General features: G+C 40.0%; 1 protein-coding gene across 9 annotated transcripts in view; it reads right to left on the minus strand.

Annotated features, from left to right (window-relative positions):
* Positions 1-23209, minus strand: part of PARD3B (par-3 family cell polarity regulator beta) — a 1017627-nt gene that overhangs the window by 274917 nt on the left and 719501 nt on the right. For all 9 annotated transcript variants that reach the window (XM_073879629.1, XM_073879634.1, XM_025892834.2 and 6 more), the window contains 2 exons: positions 22490-22696; positions 21537-21774 (listed from right to left, as the gene is read on the minus strand). In XM_073879629.1, the coding sequence (XP_073735730.1) occupies positions 21537-21774; positions 22490-22696 (445 nt within the window). The remainder of the gene's footprint in view (positions 1-21536; positions 21775-22489; positions 22697-23209) is intronic.

A 23209-nucleotide genomic window follows, 5' to 3' on the forward strand; every position in this document is an offset into this window, starting at 1 on the left:
CCAATCCATGAGCATGGAACGTTTTTCCATTTCTTTGTGTCTTCTTCAATTTCTTTCATGAGTATTTTATAGTTTTCTGAGTACAGATCCTTTGCCTCTTTGGTTAAATTTATTCCTAGGTATCTTGTGGTTTTGGGTGCAATTGTAAATGGGATCGACTCCTTGATTTGTCTCTCTTCTGTCTTGTTGTTGGTGTATAGGAATGCCACTGATTTCTGTGCATTGATTTTATATCCTGCTGCTTTACTGAATTCCTGTATGAGTTCTAGCAGTTTTGGGGTGGTGTCTTTTGGGTTTTCCACATACAGTATCATATCATCTGCAAAGAGTGAGAGTTTGACTTCCTCTTTGCCGATTTGGATGCCTTTGATTTCTTTTTGTTGTCTGATTGCTGTGGCTAGAACTTCTAATACTATGTTGAATAGCAGTGGTGATAGTGGACATCCCTGCCACGTTCCTGACCTTAGGGGAAAAGCTCTCAGCTTTTCCCCATTGAGAATGATATTCACTGTAGGTTTTTCATAGATGGCTTTTATGATATTGAGGTATGTACCCTCTATCCCTATACTCTGAAGAGTTTTGATCAAGAAAGGATGCTGTACTTTGTCAAATGCTTTTTCTGCATCTATTGAGAGGATCATATGATTCTTGTTCTTTCTTTTGTTAATGTATTGTATCACGTTGATTGATTTGCAGATGTTGAACCAACCTTGCAGCCCAGGGATAAATCCCACTTGGTCATGGTGAATAATCCTTTTAATGTACTGTTGGATCCTAATAGCTAGTATTTTGGTGAGAATTTTTGCATCCATGTTCATCAAGGATATCGGTCTGTAATTCTCCTTTTTGGTGTGGTCTTGGTCTGGTTTTGGGATCAAGGTAATGGTGGCCTCATAAAATGAGTTTGGAAGTTTTCCTTCCATTTCTATTTTTTGGAAGAGTTTCAGGAGAATAGGTATTAATTCTTCTTTAAATGTCTGATAGAATTCCCCTGGGAAGCCATCTGGCCCCGGGCTTTTGTTTGTTGGGAGATTTTGGATGACTGCTTCAATTTCCTTAGTGGTTATAGGTCTGTTCAGGTTTTCTATTTCTTCCTGGTTCAATTTTGGTAGTTGATACATCTCTAGGAATGCACCCATTTCTTCCAGGTTATCTAATTTGCTGGCATAGAGTTGCTCATAATATGTTCTTATAATTGTTTGTATTTCTTTGGTGTTGGTTGTGATCTCTCCTCTTTCATTCATGATTTTGTTGATTTGGGTCATTTCTCTTTTCTTTTTGATCAGTCTGGCCAGGGGTTTATCAATCTTGTTAATTCTTTCAAAGAACCAGCTCCTAGTTCTGTTGATCTGTTCTACTCTTCTTTTGGTTTCTAGTTCATTGATTTCTGCTCTGATCTTTATTATTTCTCTTCTCCTGCTGGGTTTAGGCTTTATTTGCTGTTCTTTCTCCAGCTCCTTTAGGTGTAGGGTTAGGTTGTGTATTTGAGACCTTTCTTGTTTCTTGAGAAAGGCTTGTATTGCTATATACTTTCCTCTTAGGACTGCCTTTGCTGTATCCCAAAGATTTTGAACAGTTGTGTTTTCATTTTCATTGGTTTCCATGAATTTTTTTAATTCTTCTTTAATTTCCTGGTTGACCCATTCATTCTTTAGTAGGATGCTCTTTAGCCTCCATGTATTTGAGTTCTTTCTGACTTTCCTCTTGTGATTGAGTTCTAGTTTCAAAGCATCGTGGTCTGAAAATATGGAGGGAATAATCCCAATCTTTTGGTACCGTTTGAGACCTGATTTGTGATCTAGGATGTGATCAATTCTGGAGACTCTTCCATGGGCACTAGAGAAGAATGTGTTTTCTGTTGCTTCGGGATGAAATGTTCTGAATATGTCTGTAAAGTCCATTTGGTCCAGTGTTTCATTTAAAGTCTTTATTTCCTTGTTGATCTTTTGCTTAGATGATCTGTCCATTTCAGTTAGGGGGGTATTAAAGTCCCCCACTATTATTGTATTGTTGTCAATGTGTTTCTTTGCTTTTGTTATTAATTGCCTTATATAATGGGCTGCTCCCACGTTAGGGGCATAGATATTTACAATTGTTAGATCTTCTTGTTGGATAGACCCTTTAAGTAGGATATAGTGTCCTTCTTCATCTCTTATTACAGTCTTTGTTTTAAAATCTAATTTGTCTGCTATAAGGATTGCCACCCCAGCTTTCTTTTGGTGTCCATTAGCATGGTATCCCCTAGGCTATGTTTAGCAGAACTCAAGAACACGCAGATTAGCCTAGCAGATTAGCATATCGTATCTTTCCCTTAAACAGATCCTCCTAGTTCTTGTAAGACCCCTTGTCACACATCACATGCTTGAGAAACAGTGATAAAGATTTATAATTATCCTGAAGGACCAATAAAGGTGGGAGCAAAGAAGAGCAAAGGGTCTTCATCTCTGAGCTCTGAGCCCCTTGCCTTCTCTTCTCTTTCACGGCAAAGTTTGGAGTCATCGTTCATCTGGCCCTACAGGGATTACAGGCCATTCCCGGCAGTTAGACATTGTAAAGACCCTAATAATAGGAGAAGGTGTGTGATACGGTCTCAGTGATATGAAATGCAAGGAACTACCTAAGCATACTTGATATTTTCCTGGTCTGAGTTGTGACAGCAGAGAGGAAATCTCAGCTTTGAGGATCCCCTGAAAAGCACTGGTAAATAGAAACAGAGAGAGCCTCCACTAAAAAAAAAAATTCGTATTTCTTATTTAGGTTGAAGAGAGCTATGTTTCGTTTGCACTTGAGGGAACCTAGCTGAAGAGTACCAGAAAGAAGATAATCTTTAATGAATACCTTTCCATGGTGGACTGTGTTGCTTCCCATGATGCTGTACTTAGATGGGTATCTCCAAACCAGGCTCTGTCTTGAGGGGATCCCTGGGGCATAAAAAGTGTGGAGAGGGTCCTTCTATATCTCCTTATCCCTTCCACAGAGAGTTACCTTCCTACTCCAATGATTGATATTATATCCATCGAGGCTCAACGCTGAATACATTAGTGAAAGGAGTCAGAGACGAGAAATAAGCATATCAGCCACTTGTCAGGCAGAGAACAGGGCTGGCCTTGCAGACGCTGGATTCCATTATGAAGTGGTTCTTAACTTTTTGGAGAACCGAACCCCTTTGAGAATTAGAAGGAAATTAAGGACTCATTCTCCATAAAAATATGCATACCCACTTATAGACCAAATTTTGCACACAATTTTTAGACAGTCCAGGACTGTGCCTTCGATGTTTAATTCTACATACTTTATATGTATACACACACTTTACAAATACCATGTCATTGTATGTGGATTCTCAATGAAAATGGAAACATAAGATTTCTTTTCTGGAAATTCTTTACCATTAGCCTCGACAGAATATAGTTTACTTATAGAGTAAAAAAAAAATGCTGACATACTAACATTCACAGACTTTTTATAATACCATCTACCATATTTAATTTTTGAAAAGTTAAAAAGAGGTGTTAAGGGGCGCCTGGGTGGCTCAGTTGTTAAGCCTCTGCGTTTGGCTCAGGTCATGGTCCCAGGGTCCTGGGATCGAGCCCTGCACTGGGCTCCTTGCTTCACGGGAAGCCTGCTTCTCCCTCTCCCACTCCCCCTGTTTGTGTTCCCTCTCTCACTGTGTCTCTCTGTCAAATAAATAAATAAAATCTTAAAAAAAAAAAAGAGGTGTTAATAATGGTCTACCAACACATACACAAAATTACCTTTTGCCTGAAAGTTTCAAAGTCCTTCATAAAGTTGCATTACCTTTTACATGGAAGATACTCAGTGCACAGACATTCAAACACACATTCAGTTGACAAGAACAGAGTAGATTTCAGCAGCTCTGAGTAATTAAATCCTGATATGCAGAAAGAAGAAAAGGATTCTGTTGAGTGTTTACACTATTTCTTACTTTTTTGTCCTACCCAGAATCAATTCAGCAACATGTGGTCAATGTATAGGAGGGCTGTTATCACTACATTCATGTAATTCAGAGACAGGCCTGTGATGAAGAACACACTCAGATATTGCTGCTTTATTCTTTGTGAAAGCTGAACTGAATGTTCAGAGAATTAGGGATTTTTTATTTAAGTAGCGATTCCCAACAGATGTGCTTCCTCGTACCCTCTACGAGCTACACCTACATATTATATTCGACTATAATGTAATATCACATATTATATGCCACACTTATATTACTGTACCTTGTGTTGTCTCTCAAGACACAAGAGCTTGACTAAAGTCAGACACCCTTGGAGTGGCCTCTCCGACAGAAAGCATCCCAAATACCTAACAAATGTTATTAAAAAGATTGGCAGGATACACCCTATTTCTCCAAATCCCTCTTCCTGGTTAGGCCAATTAAAAATTTCATGGATGAATTGAACTCCACTATGGCTACCAGATTGCATTTATCTTTGTACATTTTTTTTGTTTTCAAACTGTGTTTTTAAGTGCACAGATATTTGTAAGAAAAGCTCTCAGTGATCAGGCTGGTATTGCTTCTCTAGCTCCCCCTCCAGTCTTATCAATAAATCACCTGCAGCAAAATGGAAAGGATAAGTCTGAGAAAAAATAGTATTGGATTTCTAACAATCCTTCTGTAGCACAATTTTAATAATAATCAGCAGGACATTTTCCTATTTATCATCTCATTCAAGCACATTGGGCTAAATTCAATGGTTAATGAGGCCTCATCACATGGATATTTGCACCTTTTTGCAGAGGTCTTACTTTTAAAGTTTCATTAACTGTCAAAGAAATACATCTCACTCTTGGAAATGTGTACTCATTTACCAGAAGTCAATGCTGACTTAATTCAGGTTTTTAGATTAGGTGGTGACAGTATCGTCCACGAAAACAAAAGAATATCCCATACTGGTTTTCTTGACTTGTAATCATATTTGAAATCATCACCTTCTTCATTTTATAATTTCTGATTTTACTGATTTGAGGGTGAATTGAGGCCACCGGTTTACTTTTCTCAAATATGGGACACAAATTATACAATGAGGCAAGCCTAGCTTTAAAGCAAGTTTAGGGTATCAGGTTTGCACATACTCAGAAGTTATTCAGAAAAAAGAAAGGAATAGATGCCTGTATCTGTATATATGTCCCTATGAAGAGAAAGAAAAAGAGAGAGAGAGAGAGAGAAAATGCTAGTGCTAATGTGGCAAAATGTTAACATCTGAGGAATCCGGGTGAAAGGTATATAAGAATTCTTTGTACTATTTTGGTAACTTTTATGTGAGTCTAAAATTATCTTGTAATAAAATTAAAAAGAAAAGATCTAAGCAAGTTCTGAGGTTAAAAAGACATAAATGAGAAACCAGATCAAAGAATTTATAGACATGGTATATAAGTATGCTCTCAGACACAATTACTATTGGCCTCGATCTTATAAATCAACAATCAATACCCAAACACTTATGTTGTTTAAAGTCACTGGTCTATTGGCAACATGCTGCAATATACATTACAAAAACCATCATCCCTAAATGATATTAATGTTTCAGCTACAGCTGACATCAATTATTTAAGACCTATTTCCTAAGCAGGTTGGTAGGCTAGAAGGCAAGATTTTCAGAGAATGTAGGGAGAATGGGAAGAGAACCAAAAAATGATTTTATCCTAATAAGAGAATGCTTTCTGAGCAATCTAGAACCCCAGTGAATATATACATTAAGGACTATTTTCATCTGGTGGTCTACCCACCAGAGCAAAATGATAGGACTGCCCAAAGGAGGCAAATTTCCCCCAGGTGATGTATACCGGTTAAATAAAGGATCAACTTATTGAAATATTGGCCCAGCTAGACTTTCTTCCATTAACAATCAGTTGAGACACATTTTTAAAGCAACAGCTTAAATGAATGGCTGTGTGTCTATAATAATTTTGACTTAAAATGTCAACTGTATTTGAGATGCCATGTGCATTTAATCAATGTCTCTGTACTGTAAAATAAATATACTTCAGTGTGACTGCTGTGCCAGCCATAAATCATAATTCACAAAGACAAGAACATCTTATCCTCTCTATTGATAGTCATTAATGACAATACTGATTAAAATGGTATCTGCCTGCCATATTATTGTTTAACAGTCTATTAGAATTTCTATTACAGCCCATAACCTACCACCATTTCTCCTTATGCTGATACATTTCTTATGGAATAAAACATGATAGACAGTTAGATTTAAAGTTTAACACTAAAATGCAAAAGTAAAGAGTGGAGCTTATTAGTAGGTTTTAACCTGTATTTTCAAAATTAAGAGAGTTCCTTCTCTTAGAGATTTCAGTATTCAATAAACTTGTTTTTCTCTTTTAGAATACTTCAGTTTTACAAAATGAATACTTTGGATAAAAAGAAAAACTACAAGAGTTAAAACATCAACTGTCATTTAAGAATCACATCAGCCTAGGGGCACCTGGGTGGCTCAGTTGGATAAGCACCTGACTCTTGATTTTGGTTCACGTCGTGATCTCAGGGTCATGAGATCGAGCCCCGCATCAGGCTCCACAGTGTGGAGCTTGCTTAGGATTCTCTCTCTTCCTTTCCCTCCTCCCCTCCTCCCCCATTCGTGTGCAGGCTCTCTCTCCCTCCCTAAAAAATAATAAAATAAAAAAAAAAATCAAATCAGCCTATGGAAGCATGACTGCTAGTTATTATTTCTAGAATGGATTTCTTTTTTTTTTTTTTAAAGATTTTATTTATTTATTCATGAGAGACAGAGAGAGAGAGAAGCAGAGGGAGAAGGAGGCTCCCAAGGAGCAGGGAGCCCGATGCAGGACTCAATCCCAGAACCCTGGGATTATGACCTGAGCCGAAGGCAGACGCTTAACCATCTGGGCCACCCAGACGCCCTAGAATGCATTTCTTGAAATCAAGAATTAGTTCAGCAATCCATCGTTGAATGTTGAATGAACTACGGGAAAGACAGTGAGCATTAGCAAATTTGTTGTCAGATACACCTAACAAAATAGGATCAGTGGGGAAGGGGATTAGATAGAGTGCTGCTAACCAGGATGAATAATGGCCAGAGGAATCACATAAAGACAAAGAGGCTGACTTAGAGAGGTCAGCCAGCTAGTCTAGAAGTGGTCCATTCAGGCATATTCCATTAGCAGCACAGGCCATGGCAGTGAGGAAAGCAAAGACAGATGCACACTTGAAAGGTAAGATACGCAAGGTTCAAGGAAAACTACCCTGTAACTAGACACATGGGGCTGGAGATGGAGCCAGGAATGAGTGTTTTGGGTATGACCTGTCAGAAATAACAAGTTCCACTATATCAGTGCTCTAGTCTAAGACAACAGGGTTCACGCTGAGGCCTGCATGGGGCTGAGGGTTCTAGGCAATGCCACTGGGCTGACCAACCCCATAGTAGAAACCAACAAAGCAGGGATGTAGTACTTTGTTTAAGAGTCGTGGTTACTCAGAATTTCATAGATTTACTGAGTTCTGTGGGTGGACTACCAGATGCCAGATGTGGAAAGCACTTACACAGAGATGACCAGTGTCAGGGGAGAGATGCTTGAAAGTCAGTCTAATTTTGTGTTTAGTTCAAGAGACCAGGACCAGGAGGAACCTGAAAATTGGATTATATTTATGAGGAGATATGAGGGGAAGGTAGAGGGAAGAAAAATGAAGCCAAGACAGAGATACTGGGAAGAACACAAAAATTCATAAAACATGGTTCTTATATTCAAGGTGGTACAAAACCAGTGGAAAATACCAAGATGATCCAGGTCAGCTCTAATGCAAGTCTTGAGGAATCGGGCCTGGCCAATGACTTTTCTATGTGGCCTGAACATGTTGAGCTGAGAAGATGCTGGGTTAGCTGGAGTCAGAAGGAATGAGAATGGCCTACCACGTCCCCGAGTCTGCATTTATTGCAACAATGCCTTGGCATCTCCACTCATTTTAACAATGGAAGCACGATTATCTGTATAAATGTTAAATGTCTAGGTTTTTGGAGAATTCTTTGTGTGTGTGTGTGTGTGTGTGTGTGTGTGTGTGTGTAAATTTCTTCCTCTACCTGCCCCTACTCACATCACAATAGAGAGAAGGAAACTGTAGTTGAATATAGTAAAACAAAATGAAGGAGAGAAGGTAGGATAAATAGGAAAAAATGTTCGGATAGCAAGTTCCAATTAACCTTGTCAAAGAGTCTTTACAAAAGTGTTTCAGCAATCATATCAATGTAGACATGAAATACTCTACTAGAGCGGAAATGGCGGAGGCATGAGAGGCATGGAGGACATGGTGCGGGAAGTTTGGGTCAAAGTTCTAGGGAATTGGTCAAAGCCACTCCTTTCATTTTACAGTCCATCTTCATCATAAAAGCTGTTCTTTCATATACTTTGAAAATTCCAGGAGGTAAAAGGAAAGCAGAACAAATCTATGATATTGATTTTCTACTATACATGGACTAGAGTTCAAATTTAAAGTGGAAAATTATAGTCCCTGGGGGACAAGAAGCCTATCAATGGGATGAACTAATACCGAAAGCCCTAGAATTAGGGTTTTTACTGTTCACTGGTGATTTTGTCTGCAATCAGAGTTACCACCATTATTTTTGGTCGATGTGCCCTCTAGCTCTCTCTTTCTGGAGTTCTGAATTTATATAATTTTTTTTAAGGATTTTTTTTTGTTGGCAAGTGGGGTGCTGGCTTTTAGTCATTCTCTGCTGAGACATTTCTACTTTGATTCCTGGAGCTATATGGTGTTTTCAGATACCAAGAAAGCCTTAAGAGAATTATGACAGCTCAGGCTAAGGCAAGCACAAAAAAATTAATGTAATAGAAGAGTTCACTCAACTTTTCTCTTAGAGCTTCCACTGTTTTATATGTTCTTTTAATTTGTAGTATACTTTTTTTTAAGCTTGTGGTATTACAAATAAAGTTAGTTTTCATTTTGTGTTTTCAATGAATTTTTATGACTGTGGTAGCATATAAACAAAGGGTAGAGAGGGATGGAGTGGGAGGATCCGATACAACTGAGAATGCAGACTAGGGCCACCGTTCTGATTTGCTTAAAACTGAGCAGTTTCCCAGGGGCATGGGGCTTTTAGTGCTCAAACTGGGACCAGCTTGTTATGCTAACACAGAACAAAGTACACACCATGAATATGTTTAAAGGCCAAATTTTTCATTTTGCCTCTAATTAGGTCTTCTATTTTGGCAAGTTACATGTTGGGAGTCTTGGGCTATTTCTCTCAATTCAGTGCCATTTCACTTTGTTAAATTGACTTTTCAGATTACCAACCCTAATCTATTTTAGTCTATAGACACGTCTGCAACTATAATCATTTTCAGCCAATGGCCAAGTATTTGATCATCACGATGATCGTTTATACACACACTGCAAGTGTATACAAAGTGTGTATCTCCCAGGCAAAGGAAAACTTCCATTTAAGAAGGCAATTGTACAACTAGGTTTAGACGTCCCACTTTCAATATTTTTACTAAGTATACTGCAAATGGTTTAACCATAGTTTTATGGGATCCATGGTTGCTCTGTTTATTTAAAAGGAACTTAATACATTTTATGTTATGTTAATATTAGAACTTCTATGCCCTACTATCCTTTAAGGAAAGATTGCAGGTGCCAGGTAAACACATCTGAGTTGTTCACTGTGGTTACCTCCAAACTGAGCACTGAGACTGTTACTTATAAGACAATCCATAAATATTTGTTGAATGAACAAAAGAGGATGTCAGGGAAAAAACAACTGGCCGTTTACTTACAACATGCTCATTGTATACTTACTGGTGGCTTGCTCGAAAGTACTGAATAAATTATTTCAAAAAAGATTCAGGTTTATTCCAGTCAACCTAGAAAAGCAGTTTGGAAATAGATATAGAAAATCTATATATTTAAAAAAAGGCCCGGGGTAGGTTTTTTTTAGGGGTGAAGAAGTAGAAAGGGCATACATCTGAATTCTAACCACAATCATGGTCATAATCTCACCATTTGGCTCTTAATTGTAAATCCCCCTTTCATTGCTAATCATTTTGTATTTATGGGTCATCTTAATTTGATATTGAGCCTAAGCAAAAGGTTCATGCCGTGTATTTTTTTCCGGGTTTCCCCAGAGTAGTATTTAATAGATATTCAAGTAATAATAAACTGATTGGCAAGTTTTTTCATATCATTTTAGATGGCTATTCATCTTTCCTACTTTTAAAGTACTTCAGGGAGGTCAATTCTACAACCTGTTCAGAAACCTCATTCCAGTGCTTAACAACTGTCTTCTTTTTTATGTCTAACCTCATTTTTTTCTAATAAGGATTTTGGCCCATTTTCTCTAGCCCTGTCCTCAGTGGAGATGGAGAACAGCTGGTTAGTATTACCACTTAACTCATCCTTCAACCTTTTCTTCAAGCAGAAATTAAAAAAAATAATTAACTCCCAATGCAGTTCACCGTCTTTCTGATTTTTGAACCACTTCCCCTGTTTTCATTATTTTCAATACTATTATCTAGAAGGACTAAAGGGCACAACAAGTTGACTCCGATGAGCATGTCATCCGAGCCATCGGTCAGTCAGCACAAGCTTAGTAAGGGCTAACGCTGTGCAAAAGCACAGTGAGGACGCCCTCTTTAGAGGAATTTCTGACCCCACTGAAGGAGACAGACATGTAAAGCCTAAACTAAACCCCAAGTCTGCCTATGGGAAGTCCAACATGAGAACACTTGGAATGTAGGAGTTTTGAAGAGAAAGAATGCAGGTCAAAGAAGGATATATAAGGGGGATGGGGCTTAAAGTGGACTTCAGAAGTCTGGCAGGACTCAGAGAGAGAGGGAGATGTGAGAGAGGGAGGCAGGAAGAAAGGGAAGGGAGATCATCCTAAAAGAGGGTACCATCTTAGCGTTCATGAAGCTTGTTTTGGGTAATAGTGAGTCATCGGGTCAGAGTGGTCAGTTTGCCCAAGGGAACAGTGAAAAACAAACTGGGATAAGAATACAGAGGGTACTGAATGCCGACCTAAATAGTTTGAACTTTAGGAGTTAACGGCTCCCAAGTGGGAGTTCCCAGGACTGGCTGCATCAGAATCATCAGAGATACCCAGACGTCATCCTAGAGCTAATGAATTAGAATCTGTGATGTAAGATCCAGTGATCCCTAATTTTAACAAGCTCTGTAGAGGGCTCTCGAGGAAAGTGGGATTTTTGAGAACGACTTGGTAATTGGTAATGTCTTGGCTCCTAGAGCAGAATAGGTTATATATTAAGAACATTCTATGTGCCAGGCATTTTTCATATATCATCGAACTCACTCTCAAAGCAACTCTATTAGGTAGAGGCTTTTATTCCAGTTTTACTGAAGAGGAAACTGAGCACAGGGTAGTCAAGTAGGTGCTAAACGACCGACAGCTACAAAGAAATGGAGCTGGGATTGAGCTGGGATTTGAACCTAAGCAGATAAGGGCCTCAGAGGATCTGTCCCTGGCCACTAGGCTATGATGCATTTTAGTGCAGAAGGTTTTCATTGAATATCTGATAACCGAAGGAATAAATGGATGCTGGCTATGCCTAGGAGGAACTGGAATGAAAAAAGGAAGAAAGCAGGCAGCTAGGCGTTTGTTCAAAGAATCTAGTTATAAACAACAAAGACCACGGTTAGCGAATGGCAGTGGAGACAGAGAAGGCGGTCGAGACGTCAGAGACAGCGTTTTGCGAGTTATCAACAGGGGTGCTGGCTAATGGAAGGGAGGGAAGGGCAAGAGAATGGCACCCCGGACAGACGCCACTGGATTCCTGGCAGTGCCTCCTACAGCGTCAGGAACATCAGGATGAGCTGGTGACTTAGATGGGTGGATGACGAATTAGATTTTAGCCCTGTTGAAGCCGAGGTTGAGGCAAGGCCACCACGCAGAAATGATCAGCATCGGGCTGGAGAAGCAAAATTGGAATGTCTCCAAAATCCTGTTAGATATTATTTAGCATGGTTACGATAATAGTCCTAGATGTGCAGTCCAATAATATTTGTGTATCTCTTATCCATTTTTCAATTTGTGTATCTCCTATATCTGTCTGTAATTGTTCTGGGAAGCCTCTCCCTCTTATATGGTTATTATGCCAAAGATTCAAGTCTTTTCCCTTAATTATAATCTCTTGTTATTAAATTGCTGTTTCATAGATTGACTTGGGACAGGAAAATCCAATGAGTAGCAAAAATAAAAAAGTGTGGGTTCTACAGGGTGTATGAAAGTATATACAAAACTGTGGCTGGGGGCACCTGAGTGGCTCAGTCGTTAAGCAGCTGCCTTCGGTTCAGGTCATGATCCCAGGGTCCTGGGATTGAGCCCCGCATCGGGCTCCCCGCTCCACGGGAAGCCTGCTTCTCCCTTTCCCGTTGTCCCCGCTTTTGTGCCCTCTCTCACTGTGTCTCCCTCTGTCAAATAAATAAATAAAATCTTTAAAACAAACAAACAAACAAAACTGTGGCTGGTGTCGATGCATTTTTAGATGCTAATACAGTAGCAGCAACGATTAAGAGGGGACTTAGTATTGCTATCAGTTCAAAGTCTGGCTCTAGGCAGGGGGATTCACTTCTCAGTGTCTCATTCTTTATTACCTGCAGAGTAGAGCTACTATTTGCCACCCTCATATCCCATGCATCTTAAAGATGGATGTTGGTAAATTACACTGACGTTCTCAGATAAAAGGTGCTAAACAAAGAACTAATTTCATTTTTTTCCCTCAAGCAAATTATTAAATCTATACATGTCATTATCTAATAGTATTAAGTAAACATTGCACAAGGACATGACATTGTGCTGGACATGGTACAAAGCAAATTAGGCAAATGCAGTCTCAACTAGGAGCTTGTGAGTGTTTATATATGAATAAACTTGTTGTTAATATGTTTTATTAGTTATTTAATATGAGTATGCAAATAGGTCCATTAGGAGATCCTTTGCATTATCTTACTCCAGCATTTTAAATGATTATATTTCACCTTAAATGCTAACGAAGTTTATTTATTAATGTCTATCTTCCACTTTAGCGCCTGTGAAAGTTCTTTTTAGCATATCAATTTCTTTAAAAACTTAAGCCATTTTTTTTTCCACTGGACTTTTGTTCTGATCTGTTAACAAATCTAAACCTCATTATCCAAGAAAAGTAATGAGATAAAGGGGTCTATTTTTCTTCAGTGCTCTTTCATAATTCACATTAACATTAATGGGAGTTGTGCACGCATATTAAGAGAAGAAGAGAACCCTAATTAAACAAATCAGGCTTTTGGTTGACACTATACGTGATCATTTGTTATTATGGCAAGTATGAGAAAATCATCCTGCTTTGGACAGCCATAAACAGAGCTCCCGAGGAAGCGAGATTCCATACAGTAGGAGGGAAAGGCGCTGAACAGCAATCAGCTTTTCAAATGATTTAGAAAACAAGCTACCCATACATTTGTATACTAATTAACTCCATCTATGCCCCTCGCCCCTCTATGAACATATACTCAAAGAAAACAGATAGAATGATAAACAAACATTTGCAGACAGGCGTGACAGCTGAAAAAAATTATTTAAGTCAGACACCAAACAAACTCTGGATTCTGGGCACTGCGGCAGCTCATTTGTCTCCGCGCTGAGCCTCTCAGCCTATCAGACAAGCAGCCTGTCTGGCTTCTGGGTCTTCCTTCACTTAAAAAATAAATGCTGGCCACACAACCCTTTATTTGTCTGATCCAAATTTAATCTATACCCTTTAGTTACCATACTTGCCTCTACCCTCATCATTTTCTTTCACTTGCCCTATTTACAGAGGCTCTCCCTCCACTTTTTTACATTCTCCTGTTTGCAATCTATTCCTATTATGATGCTAATTTTCCTCTCTGGTGCTTAGTTGCAAATGAACAAAAGCTAGGATGTATAATACATAAATGTATAAATATTATCAGCGATCACACCACTGGGTTTAATGGAAGTCAATATCAGTATATTACACTCTCTACTTTGCAATTCCATTATGGGCTCAACACTGCTGGTCATAAAAAGTAGCACTCTGAGCCCAGGCCTGTGATAGTAATAATGAAAAAAAGGGGGGGAGGGAGTCATTGCTCTTCCTACCTCGAATAAAAATTAAAATTGCTAGGGTACTTAGCTCAGAGGGAAATTGGCAAATTAACAAAATGAGGAAACAAAATATTCATGGCTCATATCGTGAAAGAGAAGGTAAATAATTTAAGATGGACTGTGAGGTGAGAAAATTCAGTTACCAAAAGGGCAAAAAAAGGAGCCTCACAAAATTTCAATGTTTTCAGCTTCTATTCCTTTCCTGCTCAATCATAGTGAGCCATGGAGAAGGATGGATGGTTGCACCTGAGTAGCTTTTGACATGTAAATTCATTTTTTTGCCAGTCATATATTTCTCTCAGGCTCAATATATGCAGCCATTTTGCCCTGATCCCCATAAGGTTCTCTGTTTTCAATGTATTTCTATATACGCTTGCAGCTGAATTAAGAACTTCGACCTACTTTGGCTTTCTTTCATTTTTCATCTGAAATTTCATGTTTCAAACTGGCCTCTACTTCATGAAGTAAAGCACCTTATCTCTAGCCTGTTGTTGGCCTTTTGCCTTTGGGGAAATGACTTTTTAAAATTTCATTGGCCTGGCTACATTAGATAGGTTGCCCTTCATACCCATAAAGTTGAAGGGATACCCAGACATTTTACAACCACTATCTAGAAAGAGGTAATGACAGGCACAGCCACATTGCATTTATTGTACATGAGACCTACAACGGCCGTTATGGGATCAAGGTAAAGAGGAGAAATGTACGACAGATGTCATGCTCCCTGGAGATTTAAGTATTCAGTCTCTATCTAACCTAATTTAAAAATCAAGTCAAAATGTATCTTTATGGGTAATGTATTATAAGACAACTTCCAAGGCAGCCCAATGAAATAACTATGAGCCATGCATTGAGAATATCAAGTCTAAAACCCATTCATACACTCTGGTCTGAAATACATGAAGGAAAAAAATAGAAAAGGAAAAAACCTGTTCCTCCATCTGAGTCCCCTTTCTATTTGTATTCAATGCCACCAAATGATTAGATAACCTTTCAAAATAGTTCAAGGTTATATTTAGAAAGGAGTGACCCAAAGCTTATAAAATAGAAAGGATTGAATAATTTTAGTTATGTCATTACTTCTTACAACTTATTAAGCAAAACTGTCCAGTCTAAAGAAAACATACCATGCTCATCTGAAATACAAAATAGCAATCAGAGGAAAAATTAAAAATTAAACTTAAAAATTAAAAATTACCTTCAACTTCACAATTGGGAGAGGGTATGTTATTATCCCCAATTCACTGCTGAGCAGACTGACTCAAAGGGATTCATGAAGGCCACAGAGGTTGTAAGGGACAGGTTTTTATCTATGTTAAGTATAAATTTAATGGTGATGATGTCTGTGTTGTTTGTGGTGGAGGAGGAAGGGGTGTGTGTGTGTGTGCGTGCGTGTGTGTGTGTGTGTGTGTGTGTGTGTAAGTGTTCTTTTTAAAATGGTCCACAGCAAGATGTCATTATATAGAGTTGCCTTAGTTTCAATAAAATAGTATGTTTTAGTATAAAACAAAACATAGATGCTTTAGCACTTGCAAAGCTTAGAAATAAAAAGTTGATGCCTTTAGATTAAAAAAAAAAAAACCCTAATGGCATTAGGGTTCATAATTTAGTCTTCTCTCTGTAGAAATTGAACCAGTGTATCCTTGAGGTATACCTATGTTAGCTAAGGTAAGAAGAAACTATGGAGACTAGCCAATTGGGGCACCTGGCTGCCTCAGTCAGTAGAACATGTGACTCTTGACCTTGGTCGAGGTCATGAGTTCCAGCCCCACATTGGGTGTGGAGCCTACTTAAAACAAAACAAACAAACAAACAAAAGGAACAACCAGCTGATGGGCCAGGAGGAACAGAGTGGACGTACAACGGCGGCATATCAAGTGTGCCATTTAGATTAAAGCCCACGTGTCTTCAGAATTGTTTAGCTCAGGTGTAACAGGGCTTTGTGTACTAAAAAGGACAGAATTTGGGTTAGCATTTTGTTATAGCTTTATGTGAAGTTGGTTTAAAAATAACCTTATATTCATGTGCTGCAGAAAAAAGCATAAAGTGATTTGGCATTAGTACCACAGCATGCTAGGTTCTGATAACGCATCTGCTGACATTAAGTGTAGCCTGGGCAGAGGCACAGTCTGTTAGGCAATTAGTCCCTGTGGGGAAGAAGACACCATCCCTTCTGACTTCACCTTCTTCATAACACCTACTAGAGTCCGAAATAATCTCAGTCGTTTTGAGTTAGTGTTTGTTCTCTCCTCGTCACTGGGACGCAAATTACACGAGAGCCGCCGCCTGCATGTCTTGCCCAGCACCAAGATAAACTATTGATTCCCTCAAGTTGACAAGGTAGTGCTTTGTCTCAGAGGTAGCTGAGGCCAATGTCCCACCTCTCCCTGGGAAATCCACTGCTACGAGGAGTTAACATGTGTATGTGATAGTTTGCTTGTTTGGTTTTAAAATCACCAAAAGAAATTCGAAAGTCTTTGAGTTTCCCTCCCTTTTTTAAGACCAAAAACAAAAACAGAAACAAAAACTTATACAAGCAAGGACGTCATTCCTGTATGCTGGGGGTCTAGAACAATGCCTGATGCAAAATAAGCATTCAATAAATAACGTGGAATAAATGAAGTCTAATTATGAGGGTGCTTGGCAAAGAGTAAGCATTCGGCATAGGTTATTAATCAATGACTATGGGCAGACAAATTTTTAAAACAGATGAAGTTTTCTATTGGCAGGTGTAGCACTTTATTATTTGTTAATCCATTAAAAAGGAATTTAATAGGCACAATTCCTTTAGGTACCAAAGCACACAAAGGGTATAGAAAAGGTACTTGATCAACATCAAGGTTTTCCATTCCGAGTCCAGCATAAGTTGATAATTCAAAGGTCTTTGAAGTGAGTGGCCTATAATATCAAAAGGGAACAACAGCAAATACGATATAAAGGAATAGATTTTAAACACAGACCTGGGACAGAATTCAGTTTAAAGAATGTAAAGATCCACATGGTTACTAAACAATTAAGAAATCAGGGGCTTAATGCTGGGCTTTCTGCTCTAGACAGGGCAAGATTTCGTTAGCCAAAGGATATTTCTCTTCAGTGCTTAAAAAAGATCTGCTAGACCCCAGGAAAATGGCCGAGGGCTGATAGCAATTGGCTTCTCTACTGAGGGGGTCTGAGCTTCACCCTTTGGCTGCCAGGAGCCACAAGCATTGTTTCTACCCGCTAGTGCCATGAAGAGTACAAGCCCTAAGGAAAGCCAAACACATGAGGAAAAAATGTAAGCATCTTGATCCCCTAATGTCCTCTTTCAAAGGCAGGTAAACAGAAGATTCAGGGAAACTAACAAAGTTGGTAGGTTCTTGACTTGCATATTTTTCCATAATAATTCATGGCTTGTGTCAGAGCCACAGGTGAATCTACGAGGATGTAATTCTGAAATCAGCAAAGCATTAAGCATACTGGAACCACACCGCACATTTAAAGATACGAATTAACGAGATCCCCATAATTTTTTCAAAAGGATCAGGAGGAGGTCAAATTAACTAATGAGCTAACCTGTATGACTACAAATTAACATGAATGGACCGGCTAATATCAGAAAAGCACACAACACTTAGCTTTTTACAAGCCAGAGCAAAGCCACTGCTAACACATTCGCACTTCCACGACGCATGGTGTGGTGAGGGGAGGGGGACGACTCTGGTCTCCGCTCACGCCCTCGGCCAGGTGCCACTGCCCATGGCACAAGCTGCATTAAAGCTCCATGACAGGGGAGTGGCTGTGAAACGCAGATAATGGAAAAAAATAATACATATTTAAGCCACACATCTACTTCCTAGAGAACCTTCAATCAATCAATCTTTTTTAAATAAGAAAGAAACTAAGTCAACAGCATCTGAGCAACAGATGAGAATTAAAGCAAAATCTGCTGGCTAATGGTAAGAGCTTGTGGGTTCTTTGTTGTTGAAAATGTGCAGGCAGCAGCAACTCCAATATGCTCACAACCTCAGATGCAAAAGGCTATGGGAAACAGTTGCTATTTTTACACTGGAGATAAAATCAAACACCACCTTTCAGATCTTAATTTTGCTAAAACAGTAGAAGGAAACAAAACGGAGTTGCTAGATGGCGAAAGGATCTAGAACCTGTGCTTTCCACCACAGGCAAATACAGCCTATATTGGACAACAAAAGGAATAGCTTGCTCTATATTAAGGGCAACAGAGCATGAACCTGCCACATCAAGTCATCTGAAACAAACTGTAAAGTGAAGGCAATATTCTAGAAAATGGGATATGTGAAGCTCTAATAGTTTTTTTAAAAATTTTTTATTATGTTAATCACCATACATCACATCATTAGTTTTTGATGTAGTGTTCCATGACTCATTGTTTTGCATAGCACCCAGTGCTCCACGCAGAGCGTGCCCTCTTTAATACCCATCACCAGGCTAACCCATCCCCCCACCCCCCTCCCCTCTAGAACCCTCAGTTTGTTTTTCAGAGTCCATCGTCTCTCATGGTTCGTCTCCCCCTCCGATTTCCCCCCCTTCATTCTTCCCCTCCTGCTATCTCTTCTTCTTCTTCTTCTTTTTTTCTTAACATATATTGCATTATTTGTTTCAGAGGTACAGGTCTGTGATTCATCAGTCTTACACAATTCACAGCGCTCACCATAGCACATACCCTCCCCAATGTCTATCACCCAGCCACCCCATCCAGCTCTAATAGTTTTTATATTTATAGACTAGACTACTCTAGTTAAATCTTCATGGCTTTTTTTTTCTTTAACACCTTAAAGAGGAAATTGTTTCCTTATACATTACTACGATATTGTAGAAGTAGTACTAGTGATTATAACAACTATGTTAGTTTTCTACTGATGCTGTAAAAAAAAAAAAAGTACTGTAAACTTAGTGGCTGAAACAACAGAAATGGGCTGAAGTTAAGGATTTGGCAGGCTGGGTTCTCTTCTAGAGGCTTTCCAGACAGAATCCACTCCTCTGTGCTTTCTAACTTCTAGAGGCTGCCCTCATTCCTTGGCTCATGGCCACCTCCCTCCATCTCAAAGCCGGCAACATTGCATTTCTCTGCACCTTTCTTCCACAGTCACACCTCCCTCTTCCACTTTTAAGGCTTCTCATGATTACTTTGGGCCATGGGGGGGGAAATCCAGGATGATCACCTCTATCTTAAGGTCCGCCTATCAGCAACCTTAATTCCATCTGCACTGTAGTTCTCCTTTGTCATGTTACATGACATATTCACAGGTCCCAGGAATTGAGATATGGACATCTTTAGGGGGCCCTTATTCTGCTTACCACAATAATTGACATCTATTGAGTGTGTATTTCTTGCCAGGTGCTATTTTATAAGCGTGTTACATGTAACTAAACAAATGTAATTCTCATAATAATGGTATTTTCTATTATTATTCCCATTTTTTCAGATGAGGAAACTGAGGTACAGAGATTAAATAGTGTGCCAAATGCTACCTAGATAGATAACCAGAAGAGCTGGGATTGAATTTAGCATTTCACGTGCAGAGCCTGCACTGTTAACCTCTGACTTCCATAAATTCAAAGGCAATTCTCATCCATATATTTGGATTGTGTGTGTCATTATTATCAGGATGGTTAAAGCACAGCCCACAAATTCTGGCAATCATAATGATTACCTAGAAAAAGGGCAAGTTTAACATTCAAAATATCAAATGGGAAGACAGAGTCTATAGAGACCACCAGGAAAAACAAACCAACATCTATTGAGAGATTTGTCTTACTGGAATCAATATTGTCTGTGTTGACTAAATGTGATTTTGCAGTTTCAAGGTCTCTCTCTCTCTCTCACTTTCCATATTTATATATAATAACATATTATATTTATATTCATATGTTATATATGAATAACAGATATGGAATAGAACTTTCTGTTTCTGTCTGGAATTTCAGTTGAAAATCCTAAACTTGGGGCACCTGGGTGGCTCAGTCGGTTAAGCGTCCAACTCTTGGATTTGGCTTAGGTCATGATCTCAGGATTGTGAGAATGAGCCCCACTTCGGGCTCCAGGCTCAGGGAGGGGTCTGCTTGAGACTCCCTCCCCCTCTCACACTTAATGTGCTTTCTCTCTCTTTCTAAAATAAATAAACAAGTAAATAAATTTTTTTTAAAAAAATCCCAAACTAAAGACATCTGATGACAAATGCCACCCAGTATTCTTAAGGGAGATATCTCCTAAGAGTTGAATAAGAGGTAACCGCCATCACCTCCCATCCCTCACCTTCAGCCCCTGGAAAAAAAGAAGGACAGAGACTGAGAGAGTGATTTTCTGTGATGCAAAGTTGTAGGAGTAAAGAAAGTAACGGGAAAGGGGTGCTTCCCCTCTTGCCCCCAACAAAATAAGCAAGCAGGCTGCAAGATTACACCTGAGAGAATTTGAAGGCAATCGTATGAAAGGAGACAGTCATCCTCCCTGTTTGCTTGAGACTTGCAGACATTCACTGGCCCCCTCCCTTTCCCGTGCATGAAAGCTTGGGTTTGGCACATGGCTCTAGAGCTGGGGAGGCACAGAACAGGGCTCGACTCTACCCTGGAGAAATCTGAACATGCCAAGCTGGTTGGGGCACCACTTCAGCATCAACAAAGCACATTTGGAATTAGCTTTAGGAGAAGAGACAAAGTTGGTTTCTGATTGTGCCCTGAGGGGATATGCCAAATGGATGGGCTGGCTGCATCTGAAATCTTGTCTCACAACCCCACTGAGTTAGGAGAGCAGGTCCGCTAGCCTCACTTTGAAAGTGAAGACAGGAAGGCTCAGGAAGTTAAGCAACACATGAAGCCTGGCAGCTCAGATGTGGAGGGTCCCAGACTGAGAACGGGGTTGTCTGATTCCAGACCCAGGGACATCCCCGCCGACCTCTCCCAGCTTCTGCAGGTGCTCACAGGCCTGGCCATGCATGCACCTCCAATTACGGGGCGGCTGAGTGAGGTCCATCTACTCTGTCTTTTCTAACTCGCACGGGGGTGTTGTAGACGCGATGGTTGGGGACTCCCTCACCTCTTGCTTTCCCTACACTGATGGAAGATACATTTAGTTCACGCGCATAATGCTTCGGTACCAAGGGCCGAGCACTACCCATGCCTCTACCCATGCCTCTACCTGGCATTAGCCTTCCGTTTGCGGCAAACTGATCACAGCCTTCTGGGATCTCCAGGAGCCTTGGGAGCCACCCAGGAAGGCTCCTTCTGCTTCTGCAGGAAAGGAACAGGCGCCTTCACAGTTGAGATTTTTACGCATTTAGCTAAAAAGGAGGGAAAGCTTGCTATTGTTTTCTGGCTACACACAGAGGAGTGATTTCACCAGGAGAAACCAAAAAGCAAGACAAAGCCCGCTGGGCCTTCCTAGCATGCCCATACCTCAGCATGGCACCGAATCCTTTCTTCTTGATTTTCCTCTCTGGGTCTTCATTTTCTTCTTTCAGCTTTTTCTCCTTGACTTTCAGTTTGCCCTTTTCCTTCTTCTTCTCCTTCTCTTTGGGTTTTTTGATTTTCCTGGCTTTCTGTTCTGCACCCTCCAGCTCCGAGTTGCCCTGAGGGGCAGATTCACAATTCAGAGCTCCTTGGCCAGAGTGAGAGCTCTTATCAGACAGACGGTCTGTACGGAGAGAAAAATCAATACGTGTGGTCAGAGGCACTCACTGTTAGTAGATCAAGAAAAGTTAATTGTAAAATACAGGAATGAATAAAGCACTCCAGAGTTCTACCCTTCCACGCAGCTACTTGTACCCTTTGAAGAGACAACTGCCTAAATCTGGATACTTCAGGTAAGGTTTGCTGTTGGGAGGAGGGAGCAATGGGTGGTTCAGCCGGTGGTATAAAAGGTTTGATACATGGCAAAACACGAATATCTATGAAAGCCAGCTTGGGAGCCTCGATCGGCTCCGAAAGCCCATATGCTGGCAAACAAACAGGGCGAGTTTATTTCCAGGAGAGGTTTCTGAGGACACATGTAACCCAACTGCTTCTACCCAATTAATGCAGTCAGTCCTCAGGTTGAGGCTGCTTCTAATGACTCACATAAGAATGTCAAGAAATGCATACTTAGTGCTCCTACCCGTCCTTGTAGGAAAGTGAAGGAGAACATTTCTTTGACAGTTTGCACTGTCAGATAAATTGCATATTGTGTTAGCCAATTCCATGTTCGTTAAGCCAAAGGGCAAAACATATCAGGAAAATGAATTACTTTTAATATCAAAAATTTAATTGTGATCCTTAAATCATTTTTCTTTGTCGTTAAGCATACATCCTTGCCTATGATTCGCAGATGATAATGAAATGAAGAACGCGCATAAGGAAGCACTTTGTCCTACCAGCTTCTAGCTCTTCGGGTCCGTCATAGGATTTGTCAATGGCTGCCCGGAAACTCTCGTTGCAGCCTCGGCCGCGAACCATGTGCGGCCGGGGCCTGTGGAAGGGAAGTTCGTTCTTCCTGACCTCAGCAACTGCAGTCTGGAGACTCTCCAAGGAACTGGACTTTTTCAAACCCAGGGTTGGACCGAAATCTTTGCTTGGAGATTCTGGAAAAGAAAGGGCAAAATGTCACCCTTTCCCTAATGAGGCACGGTGTGGGGTAGTGGAAAAGTCTGTCATTCCAAAAATGTTTGTTTGGGCATCTTAAGAAAGGGGGTGTTGAGTGAGTAGGGTTTGGGGTTCGACCCCAGTTTTGCCAACTTTTTGTGACTTTGAACGAGTGGTTTGAGTTCTTGGAGTCTTGGTCTCCTTTTTTGTAAAGTTGTGGTTAAGATTTAAAAAAGATAACATATTAAATAAATATGCCTGTGTGTATATGCACACATACACAAATATATATGAATTTGAAAGTTTCCAGCAGTCTATAGAAATTGTACATGCATACACACACACAGGGCATCTAACATGATGAGGGCTTCTCTCACAGTGCCCACCCCAAGTGTTCCCTACGTTGTAGCTTTTTATTTTTTTTTTAAGATTTTATTTATTTGACAGAGAGAAACACAGCGAGAGAGGGAACACAAGCAGGGGGAGTGAGAGAGGGAGAAGCAGGCTTCCTG

Source organism: Callorhinus ursinus, unplaced genomic scaffold (assembly GCF_003265705.2).
Source record: "Callorhinus ursinus isolate GAN/ISIS: 27379988/994484 unplaced genomic scaffold, GSC_fseal_2.0 scaffold2, whole genome shotgun sequence".
NCBI classification, from domain to species: Eukaryota; Metazoa; Chordata; class Mammalia; order Carnivora; family Otariidae; genus Callorhinus; species Callorhinus ursinus.